Here is a 16,283-nt window from a genome sequence, read left to right as displayed (position 1 = left end):
TTGTTTGCCTAAAAAGCATAAAAAGGGTGCCTAGTTTGTTCATTTCTTTGGGCCTTATTTTATGATCTGAGGATTGTATCACATTGTTATTCTCCTGTCCACACATATTAAATTGATTTTTTCCCCCTCCTGTCAGTCTAGTCTTCTGTCAATTTTATTATTTCATTACCAGTCCAGCTGTAAGAACTAAGTGTGTTGGGGGGGAGACTTCCCCCCACCCTGACACCAGAATGGGGTCAAAACCTGTATTATGAATGCACTGCTATTTGTTAATTTTTCTCTTTTTACTGAGAGTGGTTTTGCCGTTTTTAGCATCATCTGTCTTCAAGTAGTTTGAGGATTTGGTTTTGTATAAACATATCATGGATGTGTAGTTATTTCAAATCTTTTGGGAAGGATGCTTACCCTACTTCCTCTATTGTATACAGCTAAAGAAAATCTTTCATGTGTTTTTGGATTCATTAAAATGTATTCATGTCTTGGCTCATCAAAGATGTTTTTACTGCCCCAACAATACAACATGTGCCATCCATCTCTCAGGCAATTATTGTGACAATTGTTACCTTTTGTAAATTCATACTATTCTATGGGAAGAGCCCTAGTTACTTGATAATCATGTTTTTATTGACTTTTCAAAATAATTCTGCCACTGGGCTTTTTATAATATTCATTTTAACTATAACTAAGCTGGGGCATAGAAGGGGCTAGAAAAATTGCCCAAGTTTATACTGGAAAACAATAGAGCTGAGATTTAAACTATGTCTTTCCTATTCCAGTGCTCATATTATTCAAACCAATTTATATAATTTTCAACAGTTAGTGGGTAGAATTAGTCTGAGATAAAGCCCTGGGAAACCTTCATATGAAAGCTTCATGTCAACTCTGGAAGTCACCACTTCTGGCCAGTACATTTCTCTCCTAAAAGAGAGCAACCTTGACAAACTTGACCATTAAACATTCATTATCACAAGTGGACCGAGGAAAGGAAACTTAGTATACAACTGCTATAAATTTGTGATCAGTGAAAACACACACAAAAAACTGACAACTCAGGTATTCTATTTGCCATTTCAGTTTTATGAGCTTTAAAATTTTAATAGACAGCATTTTTAAAAAATATTCTGGATTTTGGTTATAAGTCAGCAAGATATTGCTCTAAATTTTATGAAATTAGGTTATACAAGATAACAACAAAAGAGCCATGTAAGTTTGATGTCTGTTTATTAATTTCACAGTGACTAATAATAGCTTAATACAATTTTCTTTTGATGCTAAACATTATATATTGATGAATTTTAAAAATCAAGAATTATTAATTGAGCAAAATAATCATAACATTAATTTTAATTTAAAATTAAGAATACATGGACAGAATCTTAACAAATGAGCATAAATCAAACACAACAGAAGCAAGAAAACTATATGGTTATGATCATGTTAAATTTTTTGCTGTTGCAAAAAACAAATTAGAAATGTTTATTGATGACTCATTTTTCCAGAATTGCCTAGTAATGTTTTCAAGAATTGCTTCTAAAAGCTCTAGAGCTAGTTTTCTCGAACCATCTGTCTTCATTAAACTTTTCCATATAATCAACGAGAATGACCCTGGAAAAGATATAACATGTTTACATGTAAGTTTGAACCCAATTATTGAAATGTTTACTTTAAATAAAACTCTATGCATTTTGCATATAAATAATATATGTTCATTACATGATAATTGTACACTTAATTTTTTTAATTTAAAATTTATTGACCAGCTCTTCAGATAAAAATCAGTAAGAAAAATTAAGTGACTCCCCAGAAAACCAGGTAAAGTACACGAACATGTTCAAAGATTGTAAATTCATATAATTGTGAAGCAACATTTTCTATACAACAAACATACAATTTATAGAAATTGCTATATGATAGTGGGTTGGAGAAAAACAGGAACGTTAATTCATAGTTTTATGACAAAAATGGAAACTCCTGGGTTATAGATGAAAAAAATGGACTTGAGGTAGTGTGGCGGCTTCATGGTCAATAAGGACCCATGAGAAAGGACAGATCATGAGTGGAAGGATCAAAATCTGTTAAATGGATACCCATAGGAAATCATGACTTTCTTTGAAAGTATGTGTTATAATTATATGTACATATATATATGTACATATAGATATAGATATAATCATTTCCTTAACTCAATGTAATATTGATTTTCTTGAAAGTATTTTTATGAGGTCCTTACCTGTAGCGTTATCCATTTCACGAACAAGATTTAAACCAAACAGTACCGTGTTTTGAAGGTCAGTAAAGTCACTGATGTAGGGGGCTCTATCCCCATCAACAAGAACTCGTGGTGGCAGACTCCTCTGGAAATTATATACTCTATTCAAGGTTGTAGGGAAAAGGGCTGCAACTATATATTCCATATTTATAGCCCAACTTCTTGCAAAATTTTCTTCTGGTTTAGAATAATATTTCAACCTAAAAGACAAGTGAACACATGTGCAATTATAATTAGTCCACTCAGAATTTCAGCTTCAGCGTTTTCTTTCTTTTTTTTCTTTTTTTAAATATATCTTTATTGATTTCAAAGAGAGGAAAGGAGGGGGAGAGAGAGATAGAAACATCAATGATGAGAGAGTCATTGATCGAGTCCACAACCGGGACATGTGCCCTGACCGGAAATCGAGCCCTGATCGCCTGGATCCCAGGTCAACACTCAACCTCTGCGCCACGCCCGGCCGGGCAGCTTCGGCGTTTTCTAAGAAAAAGCCATCTTCTGACAACAAACTAAGAATGTAGGTCTTAGTTTAAGAATGTCATGGCTTGAGCTCCTACCTTTGAAAATACAAATATAGGTAGTTAAAATTTTAAATTTGTAAAGGACCATCCAATCAGGTGTTTATATTTTATTTTGAGTTTTATCACTTTTAACAAGATACCTTATCTTTGCATATTACATAATAACCAGATATTAGACTATGACAAAGTAATACCCTTTAGAAATGTGCAGATAAAAATCAAAGATTTCAAGGCAGCATTTTTGCTAGACTCAGGCATCCTTTGTAACTATTGATTTCCTGAAGTCAGGAGGCCCCCAAAATATTGAGCATCCTAGAGAAAGAGATGTGCAATTTCCTTGTCCCAATTTTCTAAATACATGGGCTTTTCCTGCAGGACAAAAAAAAGTCTTCTAGGAAATCAAATTCTCTCACATATTTGAGGAGCAAATTATTATAACGGTAAGGTTAAAAGTGTAGCAAATCATTTTTTGCTGTTGTTGTTGTTCATCCTCACCTGAGGATGTTTTTTCCAGTGATTTTTAGAGAGAGTCGAACAGATGGAGGGAGAAAGAGAAAGAGAGAAACATCGATGTGAGAGAGATGCATTGATCAGCCGCCTCCTGCACGTGCCCCAGTGGGGCAGGGGATCAAACCTGCAGTCCAAGCATGTACCCCTGACCTGGAGCCAAACCCACAACCCTTTAGTGTGTGGGCTGCTGCTCTAACCACTATGCCATGCTGGCCAGGGCTGGAGTAAATCATTTTGTAACTATGTAATTCATAGTTCCTGTCCTCATCAGCTGCCTACACATGCTGAACAACTTGCAGTTTTTTTAAACAGACTCATTCCTCTTAAAATATTGTCTATTCCCTGCTTTGCTCACCAGCTACATTTTCTTTCAAGTCACATCCTAGATTCCACCTCCTTTACAAAGTTTTCCCACTCACCTGAGGCAGAATTGGCTATCCTCCTCAGGTGTATTCCCATGACACCGTATCAATCATATAGTTAAAGCTTATTTTCTCATTAGATTATATCCTAATTTCTGCCTCCACAGCACATATGCAAGGTTCATTAAATAGAAAATGCTTACATTATGTCTGTCAATGCTAAATAAGCTGTAACATAACCAGGAAGATACATCTTGCCATGTTTGGTTCCCATGCTGGTGGGCTCCTCCCTGACCTTAATATCCAGAATTAGAAGAGTGAGTTCAGTGGACCCTTGATGAAAGAAGAGTTTGGCTTAGATTCAGAGTCTGCTATCTTCAGTCACATCACAGCTGACTATGAAATAAGCATTAAGGGATATGTGAATACATAAGGAATTTGAGCAATGGCCATACACCTTAGCAGCAGTGAGTTAAACAAACTGCAAAGAAATCAGCAACATTAGGAGAGAAGGAAAGACACTGGAGTACCAGTTCAAGGTACAGAGAACATATGAGCGGAAGTGAAACTCAACAGAAGTCTTTCAAATAATTTAAATAAATATAGTATTGAAACATTTAGCTAACTACATTTAAGATGTGGTCAAGTAAAAATATTAAAATATATCTTAAAAGGCTCGTTTTAATTTAAAATATAAATATATATGCACAAGCCAATTTTAAGATCCAAGACCACAGAATTTTATTAAGTATATGTAGACTACACAGAGTTCAGCATTGTTTTATGTAAATAAAAAATCCTACTATATTTTTTACCTAGAAAAAGTAACATATGAGACTTTAAGGAAGTTCCCCAGCATTAGTAGATCAAAAACATGGCCCCAATTCTTCAATACTCTACATATTCTTATTTTTTGGTATAATTATTCAACATGGTACTGGAAGTCCTAGCTAAAAGGTATTCAAATTGGAAAGGAAGAAGTAAAACTGTCGTTATTGCGGATGACATGATACTGCAAATAGAGAATCCTAAAAATTCCACCAAAAAAAACCAACTATTAGAACTAATAAATGAATTCAGTAAAGTAGCAGTGTACAAGACAAATGTTCAGAAATCGGTTGTATTTTTATACACCAATAATGAACTATCAGGAAGGGAAACTAAGAAAACAATCCTATTTACAATTGCATTAAAAATACACACACACACACACAAAACCACCTAGGAATAAATTTAACCAAGGAGGTAAAGGCCTATACTAGGAAAATTACAAGACTTTCAAGAAAGAAATACAAAAAGATACTAATAAATGAAGCATATACCTGTGCTCATGAATAGGAATAATTAACATAATAAAAATGTCCATAGTACCAAAAGCAATCTATAGATTCAACACAATTCTTATCAAAATACCAATTTTTTTTTTCATAGAACTAGAAGAATAGTCCAAAAATGTGTATGGAACTGCAAAAACCCCCAAATAGCAAAAGCAATCTTGAAAAAGAAGAACAAAGTGGAAGATATCACACTACAATATTAAACAATACTACAAACCTATAATAATCAAAACAGCATGGCACAGGCATAAAAACAGACACATAGATCAAAGGAACAGAATAGATAGCCCAGAAATAAACCCATGCATATATGGATAAACTTGGAAGCAATCCAAATTCCTATCAATAGACAAGTAAATTAAAAAACTGTGGAACATATATACAATGGAATACAATTACTCAGCCATAAAAAAGAATGAAATTTTACCATTTGCGACAAGGTGGATGGACCTAGGGGTTATTACGCTAAGTGTAATAAGCCAGATAGAGAAAGACAAATATCATATGATGTCACTTATATGTGGAATATAAACAACAAAATAAATGGACAAACAAAATAGAAACACACTTATATATACAAAGAACAGATGATGGATGCCACAGAGGAGGAGTGTTGGGGATGACATAAAAAAGAATAATGGGATTAAAAAGTACTAATTGTTAGTCAGAAAATAGTCATGGGAATGTAAGGTAAAATATAGGAAACATAGTCAACAATATTGTAATAACTATCTATGGTGCCAGGTGAGCACTTGAAATATCAGAGAGAATACTTTGTAAACTACATAAAAGTCTACCTACTGTACACCTGAAACTAATACAAAGCAGTGTTGAATGAAAACTGTAATCAACAAATAATATAGTAAAAAACAAAAACTCCATCTATAAAAAGTTTGCTGTTTGCCTCATACATCTCATGTTTAGCACATCTCTTGATTGCATAATTTTCTCTTGTGTTGATTTAATCTCGTGTGGTTTAGATATGTCTAGATACCCAATACTCACCATTGTGTTACAGTTACCTCCAGTATTCAGTACAGTTATATGCTGTACAAGTTTGTAGCCTAGAAGCAATAGACTATACCATATAGCCTAGATGTGTAATAGGCTATACCACCTAAGTTTGTGTAAGTACACACTCTGATGTTTGTACAATGATGAAAATGCCTAATAATACATTTTTTCAGAACATATTTTCATCATTAAGCAACGCATGACTGTACATTAAAAAGGTAGAGGCATATTTTTATTGTTTAATAGCTTTTAATATATTTTAGGAAAGGAAGAAGAAACTTCATAGATATTGACTTCTGAAAGCTAGTTTGGAGGTCACACACATTGAAGGCACTGCAGCCTATATGGTGAGATGAGGGGCTATGGAACCACAGGGAATTTAATTACCAGCCCTGTCATTCACTAATTGTAAGATTTTAATCAAGTTCCTAAACAACTCAGTTTCATATTCATGATCTACAAAAATAAGTTATTCTGAAGGGAGATATTATATTAAAATGCTTGGTGAAATTTCATTTACTTATTGTACTTAAGAAATGGTAACTATTTTAAAAATCCACTTAGGAGGGTCATTTGTTGACACTTAAATGAAGGGTTAAGTAAGAAAGATAGAATTTCAGGAAATAAAATGAGTTGATAAATAAAACAGTAATATTTTGTTATATTTAGTGAAGAAAGTGCTCTAATAATGTCAGGAAACTGATTTATTTTTTGGTTTATAAGCTTGTAATCAAAATGGTCATATACAGGTTAAACTTATTCACTAAATATTTTATATGCTCTGTAATTTTGGAGTAATTTTTAAATAAACTTGACCTGTTAAAAATATTTTTTTTTCAAAAGCAGCTCCACTACATAAATAGGAATAAATACTATAAGCTTAAAAGCCTAAGTCCACAAAAGAAAGGAAATATAAGAAAACAAATTCTGCAATATCCTTCACTTTTAACTAAATCTTATTTCCTATACACAAAGTTTCATTCTCTAGTGATTTACCTTTGTGTAAAAACCTGAAAAAGCTGTAAATAGAAAAGGAAACTAAAATACGACTTGCTATCTGTCAAATCTTGAGTTTGACAATTCCAACTTGAATTCCTGGTCTGATCATCTTATCCCTGTTTCCTGTCATCAGAATAGAAAGAGCAGTTGAGTTACAACTGTTGTGATGGCACAGCCCTAAGTCATATCACTGGCTGCCAAGGGAGAAAACCCCTCCGTTGCTCAACATAATATCTAGTTGTCGAAGCCAAAGCAATAGGTAGAGGAGGAAATGTGCTGTGAATTTGCTAATCAGGTTATTTATTTACCCTACTGGATGATGGAGTCAATGAGAGAGACAACCATGAAATATGAGATACTCAAATGTTCCTGCCTGGATTTACAAATATACAGCCCCATCGGGCCTTGATTTTGTTTGTTCCTTTTTTTTTTTTTTTTTTTACCATACCCAGATTTTTACCCCATATTTCACTCTTGGTGATTGACTACACCCCTAGATAGTGTCTGTGATGGTTGATTTTACGAGCCAACTTGACTGAGCCAAAGAAAGCCCAGCTATTTGGCCAAATATATTTTGGGTGTTTCTGTGAGAGTGTTTTTGGAAGAGATTAATACTATTTAAATCAGTAGACTGAGGAAAGCAGATTGCCCTCCATAATGTCAATGGGCCACATTCATTCAGTTGACTGTCTCAATAGAACAAAAAGCTTATTTTCCCTTGAGTAAGAGAAAATTCTCTTAGCTGACGATTGGAACGTAAGTTCTTCCTGGTTCTATAGCAGCTGCTGGCCTTTGAACTAGAGCTGCAGAGCTGGACATTGGCTTTGCAGATTATGAACTTGCCAGCCTCCGTAACCATAGAAGTTAATTCCTTATAATCTCTGTCTCTCTCTTTCTCTGGAAAACCCTGACTAACACAGTGTCCGTCAAATCTTAGCGCAAATTATTCTTACACCTTCATATCTAGGTATATAATACCTCTAGGTTTACATGTAGAGTGGCTTGCTAATCTTCCAGGCTATTTTGTGTACTAACCCTGATGCTGGTTGATTCCCCCCCGCAAAGTATGTACCTATCATATTCTTTGTCTGTGATCAAAATAATTAATAAAATGTTGTTGTTTTAAAATAGAGAGAAACTGAATGCAAGTTTTATTTGTTGGTTGGCTGGTATAAGATTTTTCTTCTCAAATGTGTGCCCTTTCTTCATAAAACACTTTTTAAGCCTGATCATACTAAAATATTTATACCTCATCATTAAATACTCCAATTATTAGATATATTATTTAATAGGAAGAATGAGAGTCATGTTAAAAGAAGACTATAAAAACATAAATAAACCCCAAAATTATTTGCCACGTTAAATAAAAATGATTTGGGATCCATTCTTACCTTTCGTCAAATATTTTCAAAGTTTCTTCCAAGGTTGTGGCATGTGCAACCCATAAGTGCTTCAACAAGTCCTCAAAGCTACTAGAAGGTAACTGCAAATGCTATATATAGTAAAGAGGAGAAATTAGTTCATGTTTGAGCAAGTATAGCAATTGCTCTCCCCACAATTTAATCTTGTTCAAATTTACACTTTAGCAATATTCTACATAAAAGGAGAATTTTGTGTCTAAGAAATAATTTGTGTAAGCTATCAGTCACTACTGCTCCAGAAAAACTATAATAATTATCTATTATTAGTAGTAATATCAAGTGCATTTACAAGAAATGAACTGTAAATATTTTCCCAACAGTCAATACTTTATTTTTTATCATTTTTTTCTCTGCTACCACAGTTCCAAGTTATCACAAGAGTTTAAAAGTAAGGAAAAAATTATTAGAATATGTAATTTAAACTTATCTAAAATAATGAACTAAAACTAAAGAACTAGAAAATCTATGTTTTCAGCATTGATCTTGGTCCATGTCTATGCTTAACCAATGTATTTTATATTGGTCATTGAATATTTGATTTTGATTGCCCCACAGTTGCCAGTTCTACCTATATGTGATCATTTATTAATGCAGTTTAAATAAGTTAATTGACTGGTTAAAAACCAACACTATAATCATATTTCTCTCAAGTTATCCCATGGTTCAATTAACCAGGATAATCTCATTCAGTGAGATATCCTGGGGGCTCTCACATTTACATATAATTTTTTTAGGGTGAGATGAGTGGATAGATTTTGTGCTAATGCTGTATTGGTTCAGAGGATATTAATGACATGTAATGTCCTGCTGCAATGTAACAATATTATCACTTGCATAAAACTTATATTGTAATACTTAGGAAAATATTGTATAATACACACACAAAAATTAACCAAAGTATTATACCAAAAAAAAAGAAATGATCTTACCACCTCCTAAGAGAATAAATTACAAATATTAAAAAAGAAACCTGGTAGAAGACATTCCACTTCCTCATTGTCTTAGAGAAGGCTGACTGACAAGTAGAAACACTGAGACAAAACTTCGTCTCATCCTCGGGTGGTGGCAAAAGTATGACTTGGTCTGATGATATCCCCATTATGCCAGAATCAACCGCAGCAAGGAAGGGTAATGCACAGAGAAAGTAATTGAGGTCTGTAAGAGCAAAATACCTATTATCACCACAAGCACTAAAGAATGGGATAGAGGATATTTTTAAGTAATCTATAAACCATTAAGCAAAAACTCACAGATCCAGAAAAATATTAAAACAGTCACTGCAAGAAAATTGAAATTCTCTAAGAATTATATATATAACTTTAACATGTGTCTGTTAATACCTCTACAATCATAAATAAATATGAGTCAAAGTAGTTAACAATAATATTTTAAAACAAAAAGTGATTTTAATGGATTTGGTAATACTTATTTTTTAAAGCATTAAGTATAAAAGGAAGATATTTACTTGTGCACAGAATAATACAACACTTTTAACTGAGGTTTTAGCATGAAATGTGATTGTTTTCTAAAATATTTTAATGTGGTTATAGCATTGATATTTTGTATTTTATTTAACCAAGTTCAATGTGCAACCATTAGGTCTTTAAAGTAAAAATGGTGGGTAAGGGTGACAATAGGTCTTTGGATAATTAAATTGACAATGAATTAAGGGTTTTTTCCTCTCTAAATAGAACCTATTCCAGCAGATTTAGATGTTATAATATCGTTGCTATAAAGCTTAAAGCGATTTCCACTGGTGATGCGGAAAACTTTTCATCGTACACATAACATACATTTGTGAAGGCAGATGCACACCCAGTGCTGCAGACTGATACTCCAAACTACCAAGTCAATCTGAAAATAAAGAAACTTGATTCTAGCTCTTTCTGCCACATCTACTGAGAGGTGAAGACCATTCTCAGCAATCAGACTGCGACATTCCAAAAAACGTCGACATCACTCTGAAGGGATGCCCAGTTTTTGTGAAGGGCGCCAGAGGCACCCTGGAGAGGGACTTCAATCACATCAATGTAGAACTCAGTCTCCTTGGAAAGAAAGAGGCTCTGGGTGGACAAGTGGTGCAGCAGTAGAAAGGAACTGGCTGCAGTTATGTACAGAACATGGTCAAGGGTATTACACTTCCCCATGAAAGTCATTATTCAACAGAAGAATGGTTCTTTTGTTGAAATCAGAAATTTCTTGGATGAAAAATACATTTGCAGAGTTCGGATGAGGTCAAGCGTTTCTTGTTCAGTATCTCAACCCCAGAAAGATGAGTTAATTCTTGAAGGAACTGACATTGAACTTGTATCAAATTCAGCTGCTTTGATTCAGCAAGCCACGACAGTTAAAAACAAGAATATCAGAAAAATGTGGGATGGTATCTATGGTTCTGAAAAAGGAACAGTTCAGTAGGCTGATGACTAAGATCTAAGTTTTCTAGCTACAGCAACAGCAAGATGCTGGATGATTCCTCAGACTTGTGATATTTTAAAGATGCAATAAGTCATCCTTGTATTGATTTGGGGAGAGGGGAAGAAATTTGATTCTAGACCTGTGGCCATGACTCTTTGTGGATCTTTGAGAAGAACCAATCAATTTCATTTTAGAAAAATATGTAAAGGTTCATATGATGTGTGTCACTCCAAGAAAGTGAACTGTAGTGTGATCTTGTTACTAATTATTGAGAAATATCTCTAAGAAATTGTGTGTAAATTAATTTCATTACTAAAACAAAATAAAGAACTAGAAAACAGCTTCTGATTATTGTCATATTCAATATGTGACTGAAGCCTTAGACTACTGCTTGACAAAAATGATCTGTGGTAGACAAATCTCTGTCTACAGGTTTAAAACCTAAACACACTTGCTCTTAGCAAAATGAGAAAAAGTATTATTTTCTTGTTCTCTCATTTCCCTGTCACTGGTGGGACCTCCCACTTAACCATGAGCGTTGGTCTGTCAGAGGCCACCATCCTTTGCAGTTCCTTGTTTCAGTCCTTCTGTGAAAAGCAGAATATGTCCTAAGGAATCATTATTGACATTTTGTGGCTGTTAAATACCAGAATGTGACATAAGGCCACAAGGTACATGATGAAGATTCCTTTTACCAAAGGAATAGTGCTGCTTTTGTTTTGTCTCTGTCCCTAGAATTTTATGTTGAATACATGTTCTGGTGGTGGTGTTTTTTTGGGGGGGGAGGGGGCGGGGTGTATTATCTACTTTGCTATTTAAATGAACCTACCAGCCCACCAGCTGTTCACAGAGATGCACTGACGATCTCCAGATTCATAGCCACAGTCTGTCCTCCGGCTGGGATCAGCTAATCTGCCTAGAAGAGAGGAGAGGCACCAATTATTTATTAGGCACATTTTGAAACTGGCTATAACTGTCACTTGATTAGGAGCTTTTCTTTTCTTTTCTTTTCTTTTTGCAAAGATGCACAAACATTTATCTTTTTAATAATTGTTTTTATTTTTTAATTGCAGTTGGTACTCAGTATTATATTAGTTTTAGGTGTACAACATAGTGATTAGACATTTGTATAACTTAAGAAGTGATCCCCCCAATAAGTCTAGTACCCAGCTGACACCTCATATAGTTATTACAACATTACTGACTATATATTCCCTGTGCTGTACTTTACATCCTCACGACTATTTTGTAACTGCCAATTTGTACTTCTTAATCCCTTTACCCACTACACCTGACAATCATCAGGCTATTCATACATTTATCACCTGATGATGAGTATTTATCTTCCTATCACACTTTGTCCTTTATTTCTCTTCTCTGAACCAATTTATTTTATTACTAAAATTTTCTACTTTGGAATGGCCTGTCTTGAATATTATTTCCTTTTGTAATTTTTCTCTCTTCTATTCTTCCTTTCTAAACGAGGGAGGTAATAGGCACACAGATTAAAAGAGGTCTATAGGCAAATCAAATTCCTGCTTTGTCATTGACTCAGTTTACCTTTGCTAAATAACTTCCCATTTATGCCTTAGTTATAAAATGGTGATAGTAATATTACTAATTATTACTACTGACCCCACTTTGTTTCCTGTTTCGCACTTCTAACTTTTGTTGGAGAGTTGTTATGTACTGTTCTCTGTTTAATTTTTGCTATCTTTCCTGTTCCAGTGGTGTTGTAAGATCTTTGATGGCAGGGAAACTGTCTGAAATACTTATTTCCACTCCACCCCCTCCCCACCGCTCTTAGAAAATGCTGTGTTTAGTCAGGCTTGATTCTAATGTGTGAATGTAATGAAAGAATAAGAAAGGCATTAATTTATCAGCCCATTCAGCCTCCAACTACTACAGACCTGCAGGCCCCTGAGGCTGACATGCTTCCCATAGTGAACTATATATGTTCATGATTTCTCCTGGACCATGGTCTTTTTGACTCCAAAGAAAGCCAGATAAACAGGAGTAGGTTTGGGTCTCAAGATATACTCTGACAATGATGGATGGCTTGCCAACCTCAGTAGCTCCTGTATATGACCCCTGCAAAGGCCACAGATAAATTCTGATCTCCCTATATTTTTCCATAAGAACTGAACTAATACCCTTATTGGTGGTGTTATCAGTATGGAGTGGGCAAGAGGCACCGCTGTTTTTCATGAGCTCTTCTGTCTGCCAAGACAAAAATATCCTTTAATTTGTGAATCTTTGGCACAAGTGTATTTTCTAAGTGAACACTAAATGTACTTTATTTTCAAAAGGAATAAGTCATTTGCAGGGAAATACCCTTATGAACAAGGTGCCACTACTTGCCATCACCCCCAAAGGTCACCATAATTAGAACTCTAAGGAATTGAAACTAATGTGATATCACCTCTGTTTTTAATATATCTCTTCCTCTTGACTATTTTGTTCATCTCAGTGTTTAGAATGGGTTCTGGCACCTAATAGAAATTGAATAAATACTTTCAGAATGCTCAATAGATTAGAAATGAAGTGTTTCTGTATTTGGCAACTATACTATATGCCCATTGCAGTTTCTACTAAAAACAAGCCACACATAAAAGAAGGACTTATGGAAGAGAAGAAGGAGAGAAATAATGGTTATGTGGGGGAAACAGGGAAAATAAAATAATTAATTTTGAAAACATCGTATGATATATAGAGAGAGTCCCATTTCCCAATTACTATGTGGCTATATTGGTAGATCATTAGATTGAAAAACAAGAGGAATTCTTACCTGATCTATATTGCCAGCCATGCTGCAGAGGCAGTCCCCATAATGGATTTTGTTCATTTTCTGGGGCATATTTTTCAAAATATCTGGCTGTCTGGTTTAGTAGAATTTTATACATGCCCATTCTCTCAGGATATATCCAGGGGTTGATAATGGCCTTTCCATTCTCCACCAAGTAGTCACTGAACTGACCAGGACTCTTGTTCCATAAGGGAGGGTACAGAGCTGAGAGATTGGAGGCTTCTGCTGAAGAAACAGAAAAACAGGCAATTAGTAAGCAGGCCCAAGGGGAAAGGAAAGCCATCATACCAAAGCTGGGGACTGAGACTGTGGCAGGCCTTTTATTGAGAAATGAGGAGGAAGTCATAGTATTCGTTTGCTTAGATGCCAATATAGTAACAGTGTGTGCTTTTCAATAGACTACAAATAAAAGTACCTTTCCAATGAAAATAGGATTCTTTATTAGTTAAATAACATTAATAACATAGTTTGTGGTTTAAAAAGTTACTGAAAATTTTAATGTTGATTCAGTAAATATTTTGAACACTTTTAGAAAATGCCTATTATATTTCCATTGTATTTTTATGCCTACTAAATTAAGTATACTCCTGCAGGGGTAGCTCTACCTTATTTGTTTAAATTTAAAGATATGGGCATTTACTTTGCAAAATTTACATAGCAGGCCTGTGGCTGCTATAATTAAAAAAACAAAACAAGAGGCAGAGGCAAACCTCAGAGTGCTTTGAGTATTTGCCTGATCTGCTTCTGGAGCTGGGCCTTGGAAAAGCAGACTTTGGTGTGCATCTTGGTCCTGTCCAATAGCACCCAGCCCCAGCAGAGGAGACCTCAAGCAGAGGGTTGTTGATAGCTCCAAACAGAATACTCAGGATCAGTCACAAACTGTGTCTGACATTGGCCTGCACCAGAGACCCTCCAAAAAGACTGAGAGTCCTAGCAGGCCTACCTAATATATAGAAACAAACCCAAACAGACAGTCAAAATGGGGAGACAAAAAAACAAGCTCCAAATGAAAGAACAAGAGAAGTCTCCAGAAAAATAGCTAAATGAAATGGAGATAAGCAATCTCTCAGATATAGAGTTCAGAATACTGATTGTAAGGATGCTCAACAGCATGAAAAAAGATATGGAAGCTATGAAGGAAATGAGAATGACATAGCAGAAATAAAGAACACATTGGAAGGAATAAACAGCAGATTAGAGGAAGCTGAGGATCAGATCAGTGAATTAGAAGACAGGGTAGAAAAAGGCAATGAGAGATCCAAAAAGAAAAAAACAATTAAAAAACAGGAGGACAATCTAAGGGAACTGTGGGACAACATAAAACATGACAATATTTGCATTATAGGAATGGCAGAAGAGGTTGAAAGTAAACAAGGGTTAGAGAACCTGTTTGAAGAAATAATGGCAAAAAACTTCCCTAACCTGGTCAAGGAAAAAGTCACACAAGTTCAGGAGGCACAGAGAGTCCCAAACAAGAATCCAAAGAGGCCCACACCCAGACACATCATAATTAAAATGCCAAGAATTCAAGACAAAGAGAGAATGTTAAAGGCAGCAAGAGAAAAGCAATCTGTTACCTACAAAGGAGCCCTCATAAGGCTGTCAGCTGACTTCTCATCAGAAACTCTACAGGCCAGAAAGGAGTGGCATGAAGTGTAATGCAAAACAAGGATCTGAAACCAAGACTACTCTATCCAGCAAGGCTATCCTTCAAAATAGATGGTGAAATAAAGAGGTTCTCAGACCAAAAACAAGGCTAAAGGAGTTTATCACTACCAAACCATCACTGCAGGAAATGTTAAAGGAACTGCTGTAATTAGAAGTATAAAGAGAGAGAGAAGCATAGGCATAAAGAATTAAAATGGCAATAGATAAGTATCAATAATAACCTTAAATGTAATTGGGTTAAATGTCCCAAAAAAATGACAGGATGGCTGAATGGATTAGAAACATGACCCAAATATATGCTATCTACAAGAGACCCACCTCAAAACAAAAGACTGACACAGGATGAGAGTGAAGGGATGGAAAAAAATTTTCCATGCAAATGGAAATGAAAAAAACCTGGGGTAGCAATGCTCATATCGGATAAAATAGACTTCAAAATGAAGACTGTAGGGAGAGACAAGAAAGGTCATTAGATAATACTAAAAGGATCTATCCAACAAGAGGATATAACCCTGATAAACATATATGGATATATCAGATATAACCCTGATAAACCCAATATAGAAGCACCTAAGTTTATAAAAAACCTTCTAGAGGCCTTTCAGGGAGAAATTGACAGCAATAGAGTCATACTAGGGGACTTTAACACCTCACTGACTTCACTGGATAGGTCTTCCAGACAAAAAATCAACAAGGAATCAGTGACCCTAAATGACACACTAGATCAGATGGATTTAATTGGCATTTACAGAACATTCCACCCCAAAGTTGCAGATTATACATTCTTCTCAAGTGCACACGGGACAGTCTCAAAGATTGACCACATATTAGGACACAAAACAAGCCTCTACAAGTTCAAGAAGATTGAAATCATATCAAGCACCTTCTCGGACCACAATGGCGTAAAATTAGAAATCAACTACAATAAAACACTAAAAAACATTCAACACATGGAGGCTAA

The 16,283-nt window shown here is 34.9% G+C and overlaps 1 protein-coding gene and 1 pseudogene across 1 annotated transcript; one reads left to right on the top strand and one right to left on the bottom strand.

Moving 5' to 3' along the window:
* Positions 1 to 1,432: 1,432 nt before the first annotated feature.
* Positions 1,433 to 13,937, bottom strand: C5H6orf58 (chromosome 5 C6orf58 homolog). Its single transcript, XM_087817768.1, has 6 exons — positions 13,637 to 13,937; positions 11,678 to 11,764; positions 9,404 to 9,588; positions 8,404 to 8,504; positions 2,231 to 2,469; positions 1,433 to 1,605 (listed from the first exon to the last, which is right to left on the bottom strand). The coding sequence occupies exons 1-6, from the start codon at positions 13,935 to 13,937 to the stop codon at positions 1,433 to 1,435; spliced, it is 1,086 nt and encodes a 361-aa protein (XP_087673894.1).
* On the top strand, positions 10,048 to 10,848 carry LOC148093125 (large ribosomal subunit protein uL6 pseudogene; annotated as a pseudogene).
* Positions 13,938 to 16,283: the final 2,346 nt, after the last annotated feature.

Source organism: Miniopterus natalensis, chromosome 5 (assembly GCF_054644295.1).
Source record: "Miniopterus natalensis isolate mMinNat1 chromosome 5, mMinNat1.hap1, whole genome shotgun sequence".
NCBI classification, from domain to species: domain Eukaryota; kingdom Metazoa; phylum Chordata; class Mammalia; order Chiroptera; family Miniopteridae; genus Miniopterus; species Miniopterus natalensis.
The sequence above is the reverse complement of the archived record's forward strand: the minus strand, read 5'-3'. Positions and strand labels throughout refer to the sequence as shown.

Excerpts from the sequence above, each read along its gene's own strand:
- C5H6orf58 (XM_087817768.1), bottom strand. The coding sequence starts at position 13,937 with ATGGCTTTCCTTTCCCCTTGGGCCTGCTTACTAATTGCCTGTTTTTCT. Across the intron at positions 8,505-9,403 it reads AGTGGAATGTCTTCTACCAG|CATTTGCAGTTACCTTCTAG; the intron begins GTTTCTTTTTTA and ends TACTATATATAG. Across the intron at positions 2,470-8,403 it reads TTGAAAATATTTGACGAAAG|GTTGAAATATTATTCTAAAC; the intron begins GTAAGAATGGAT and ends CTTGTCTTTTAG.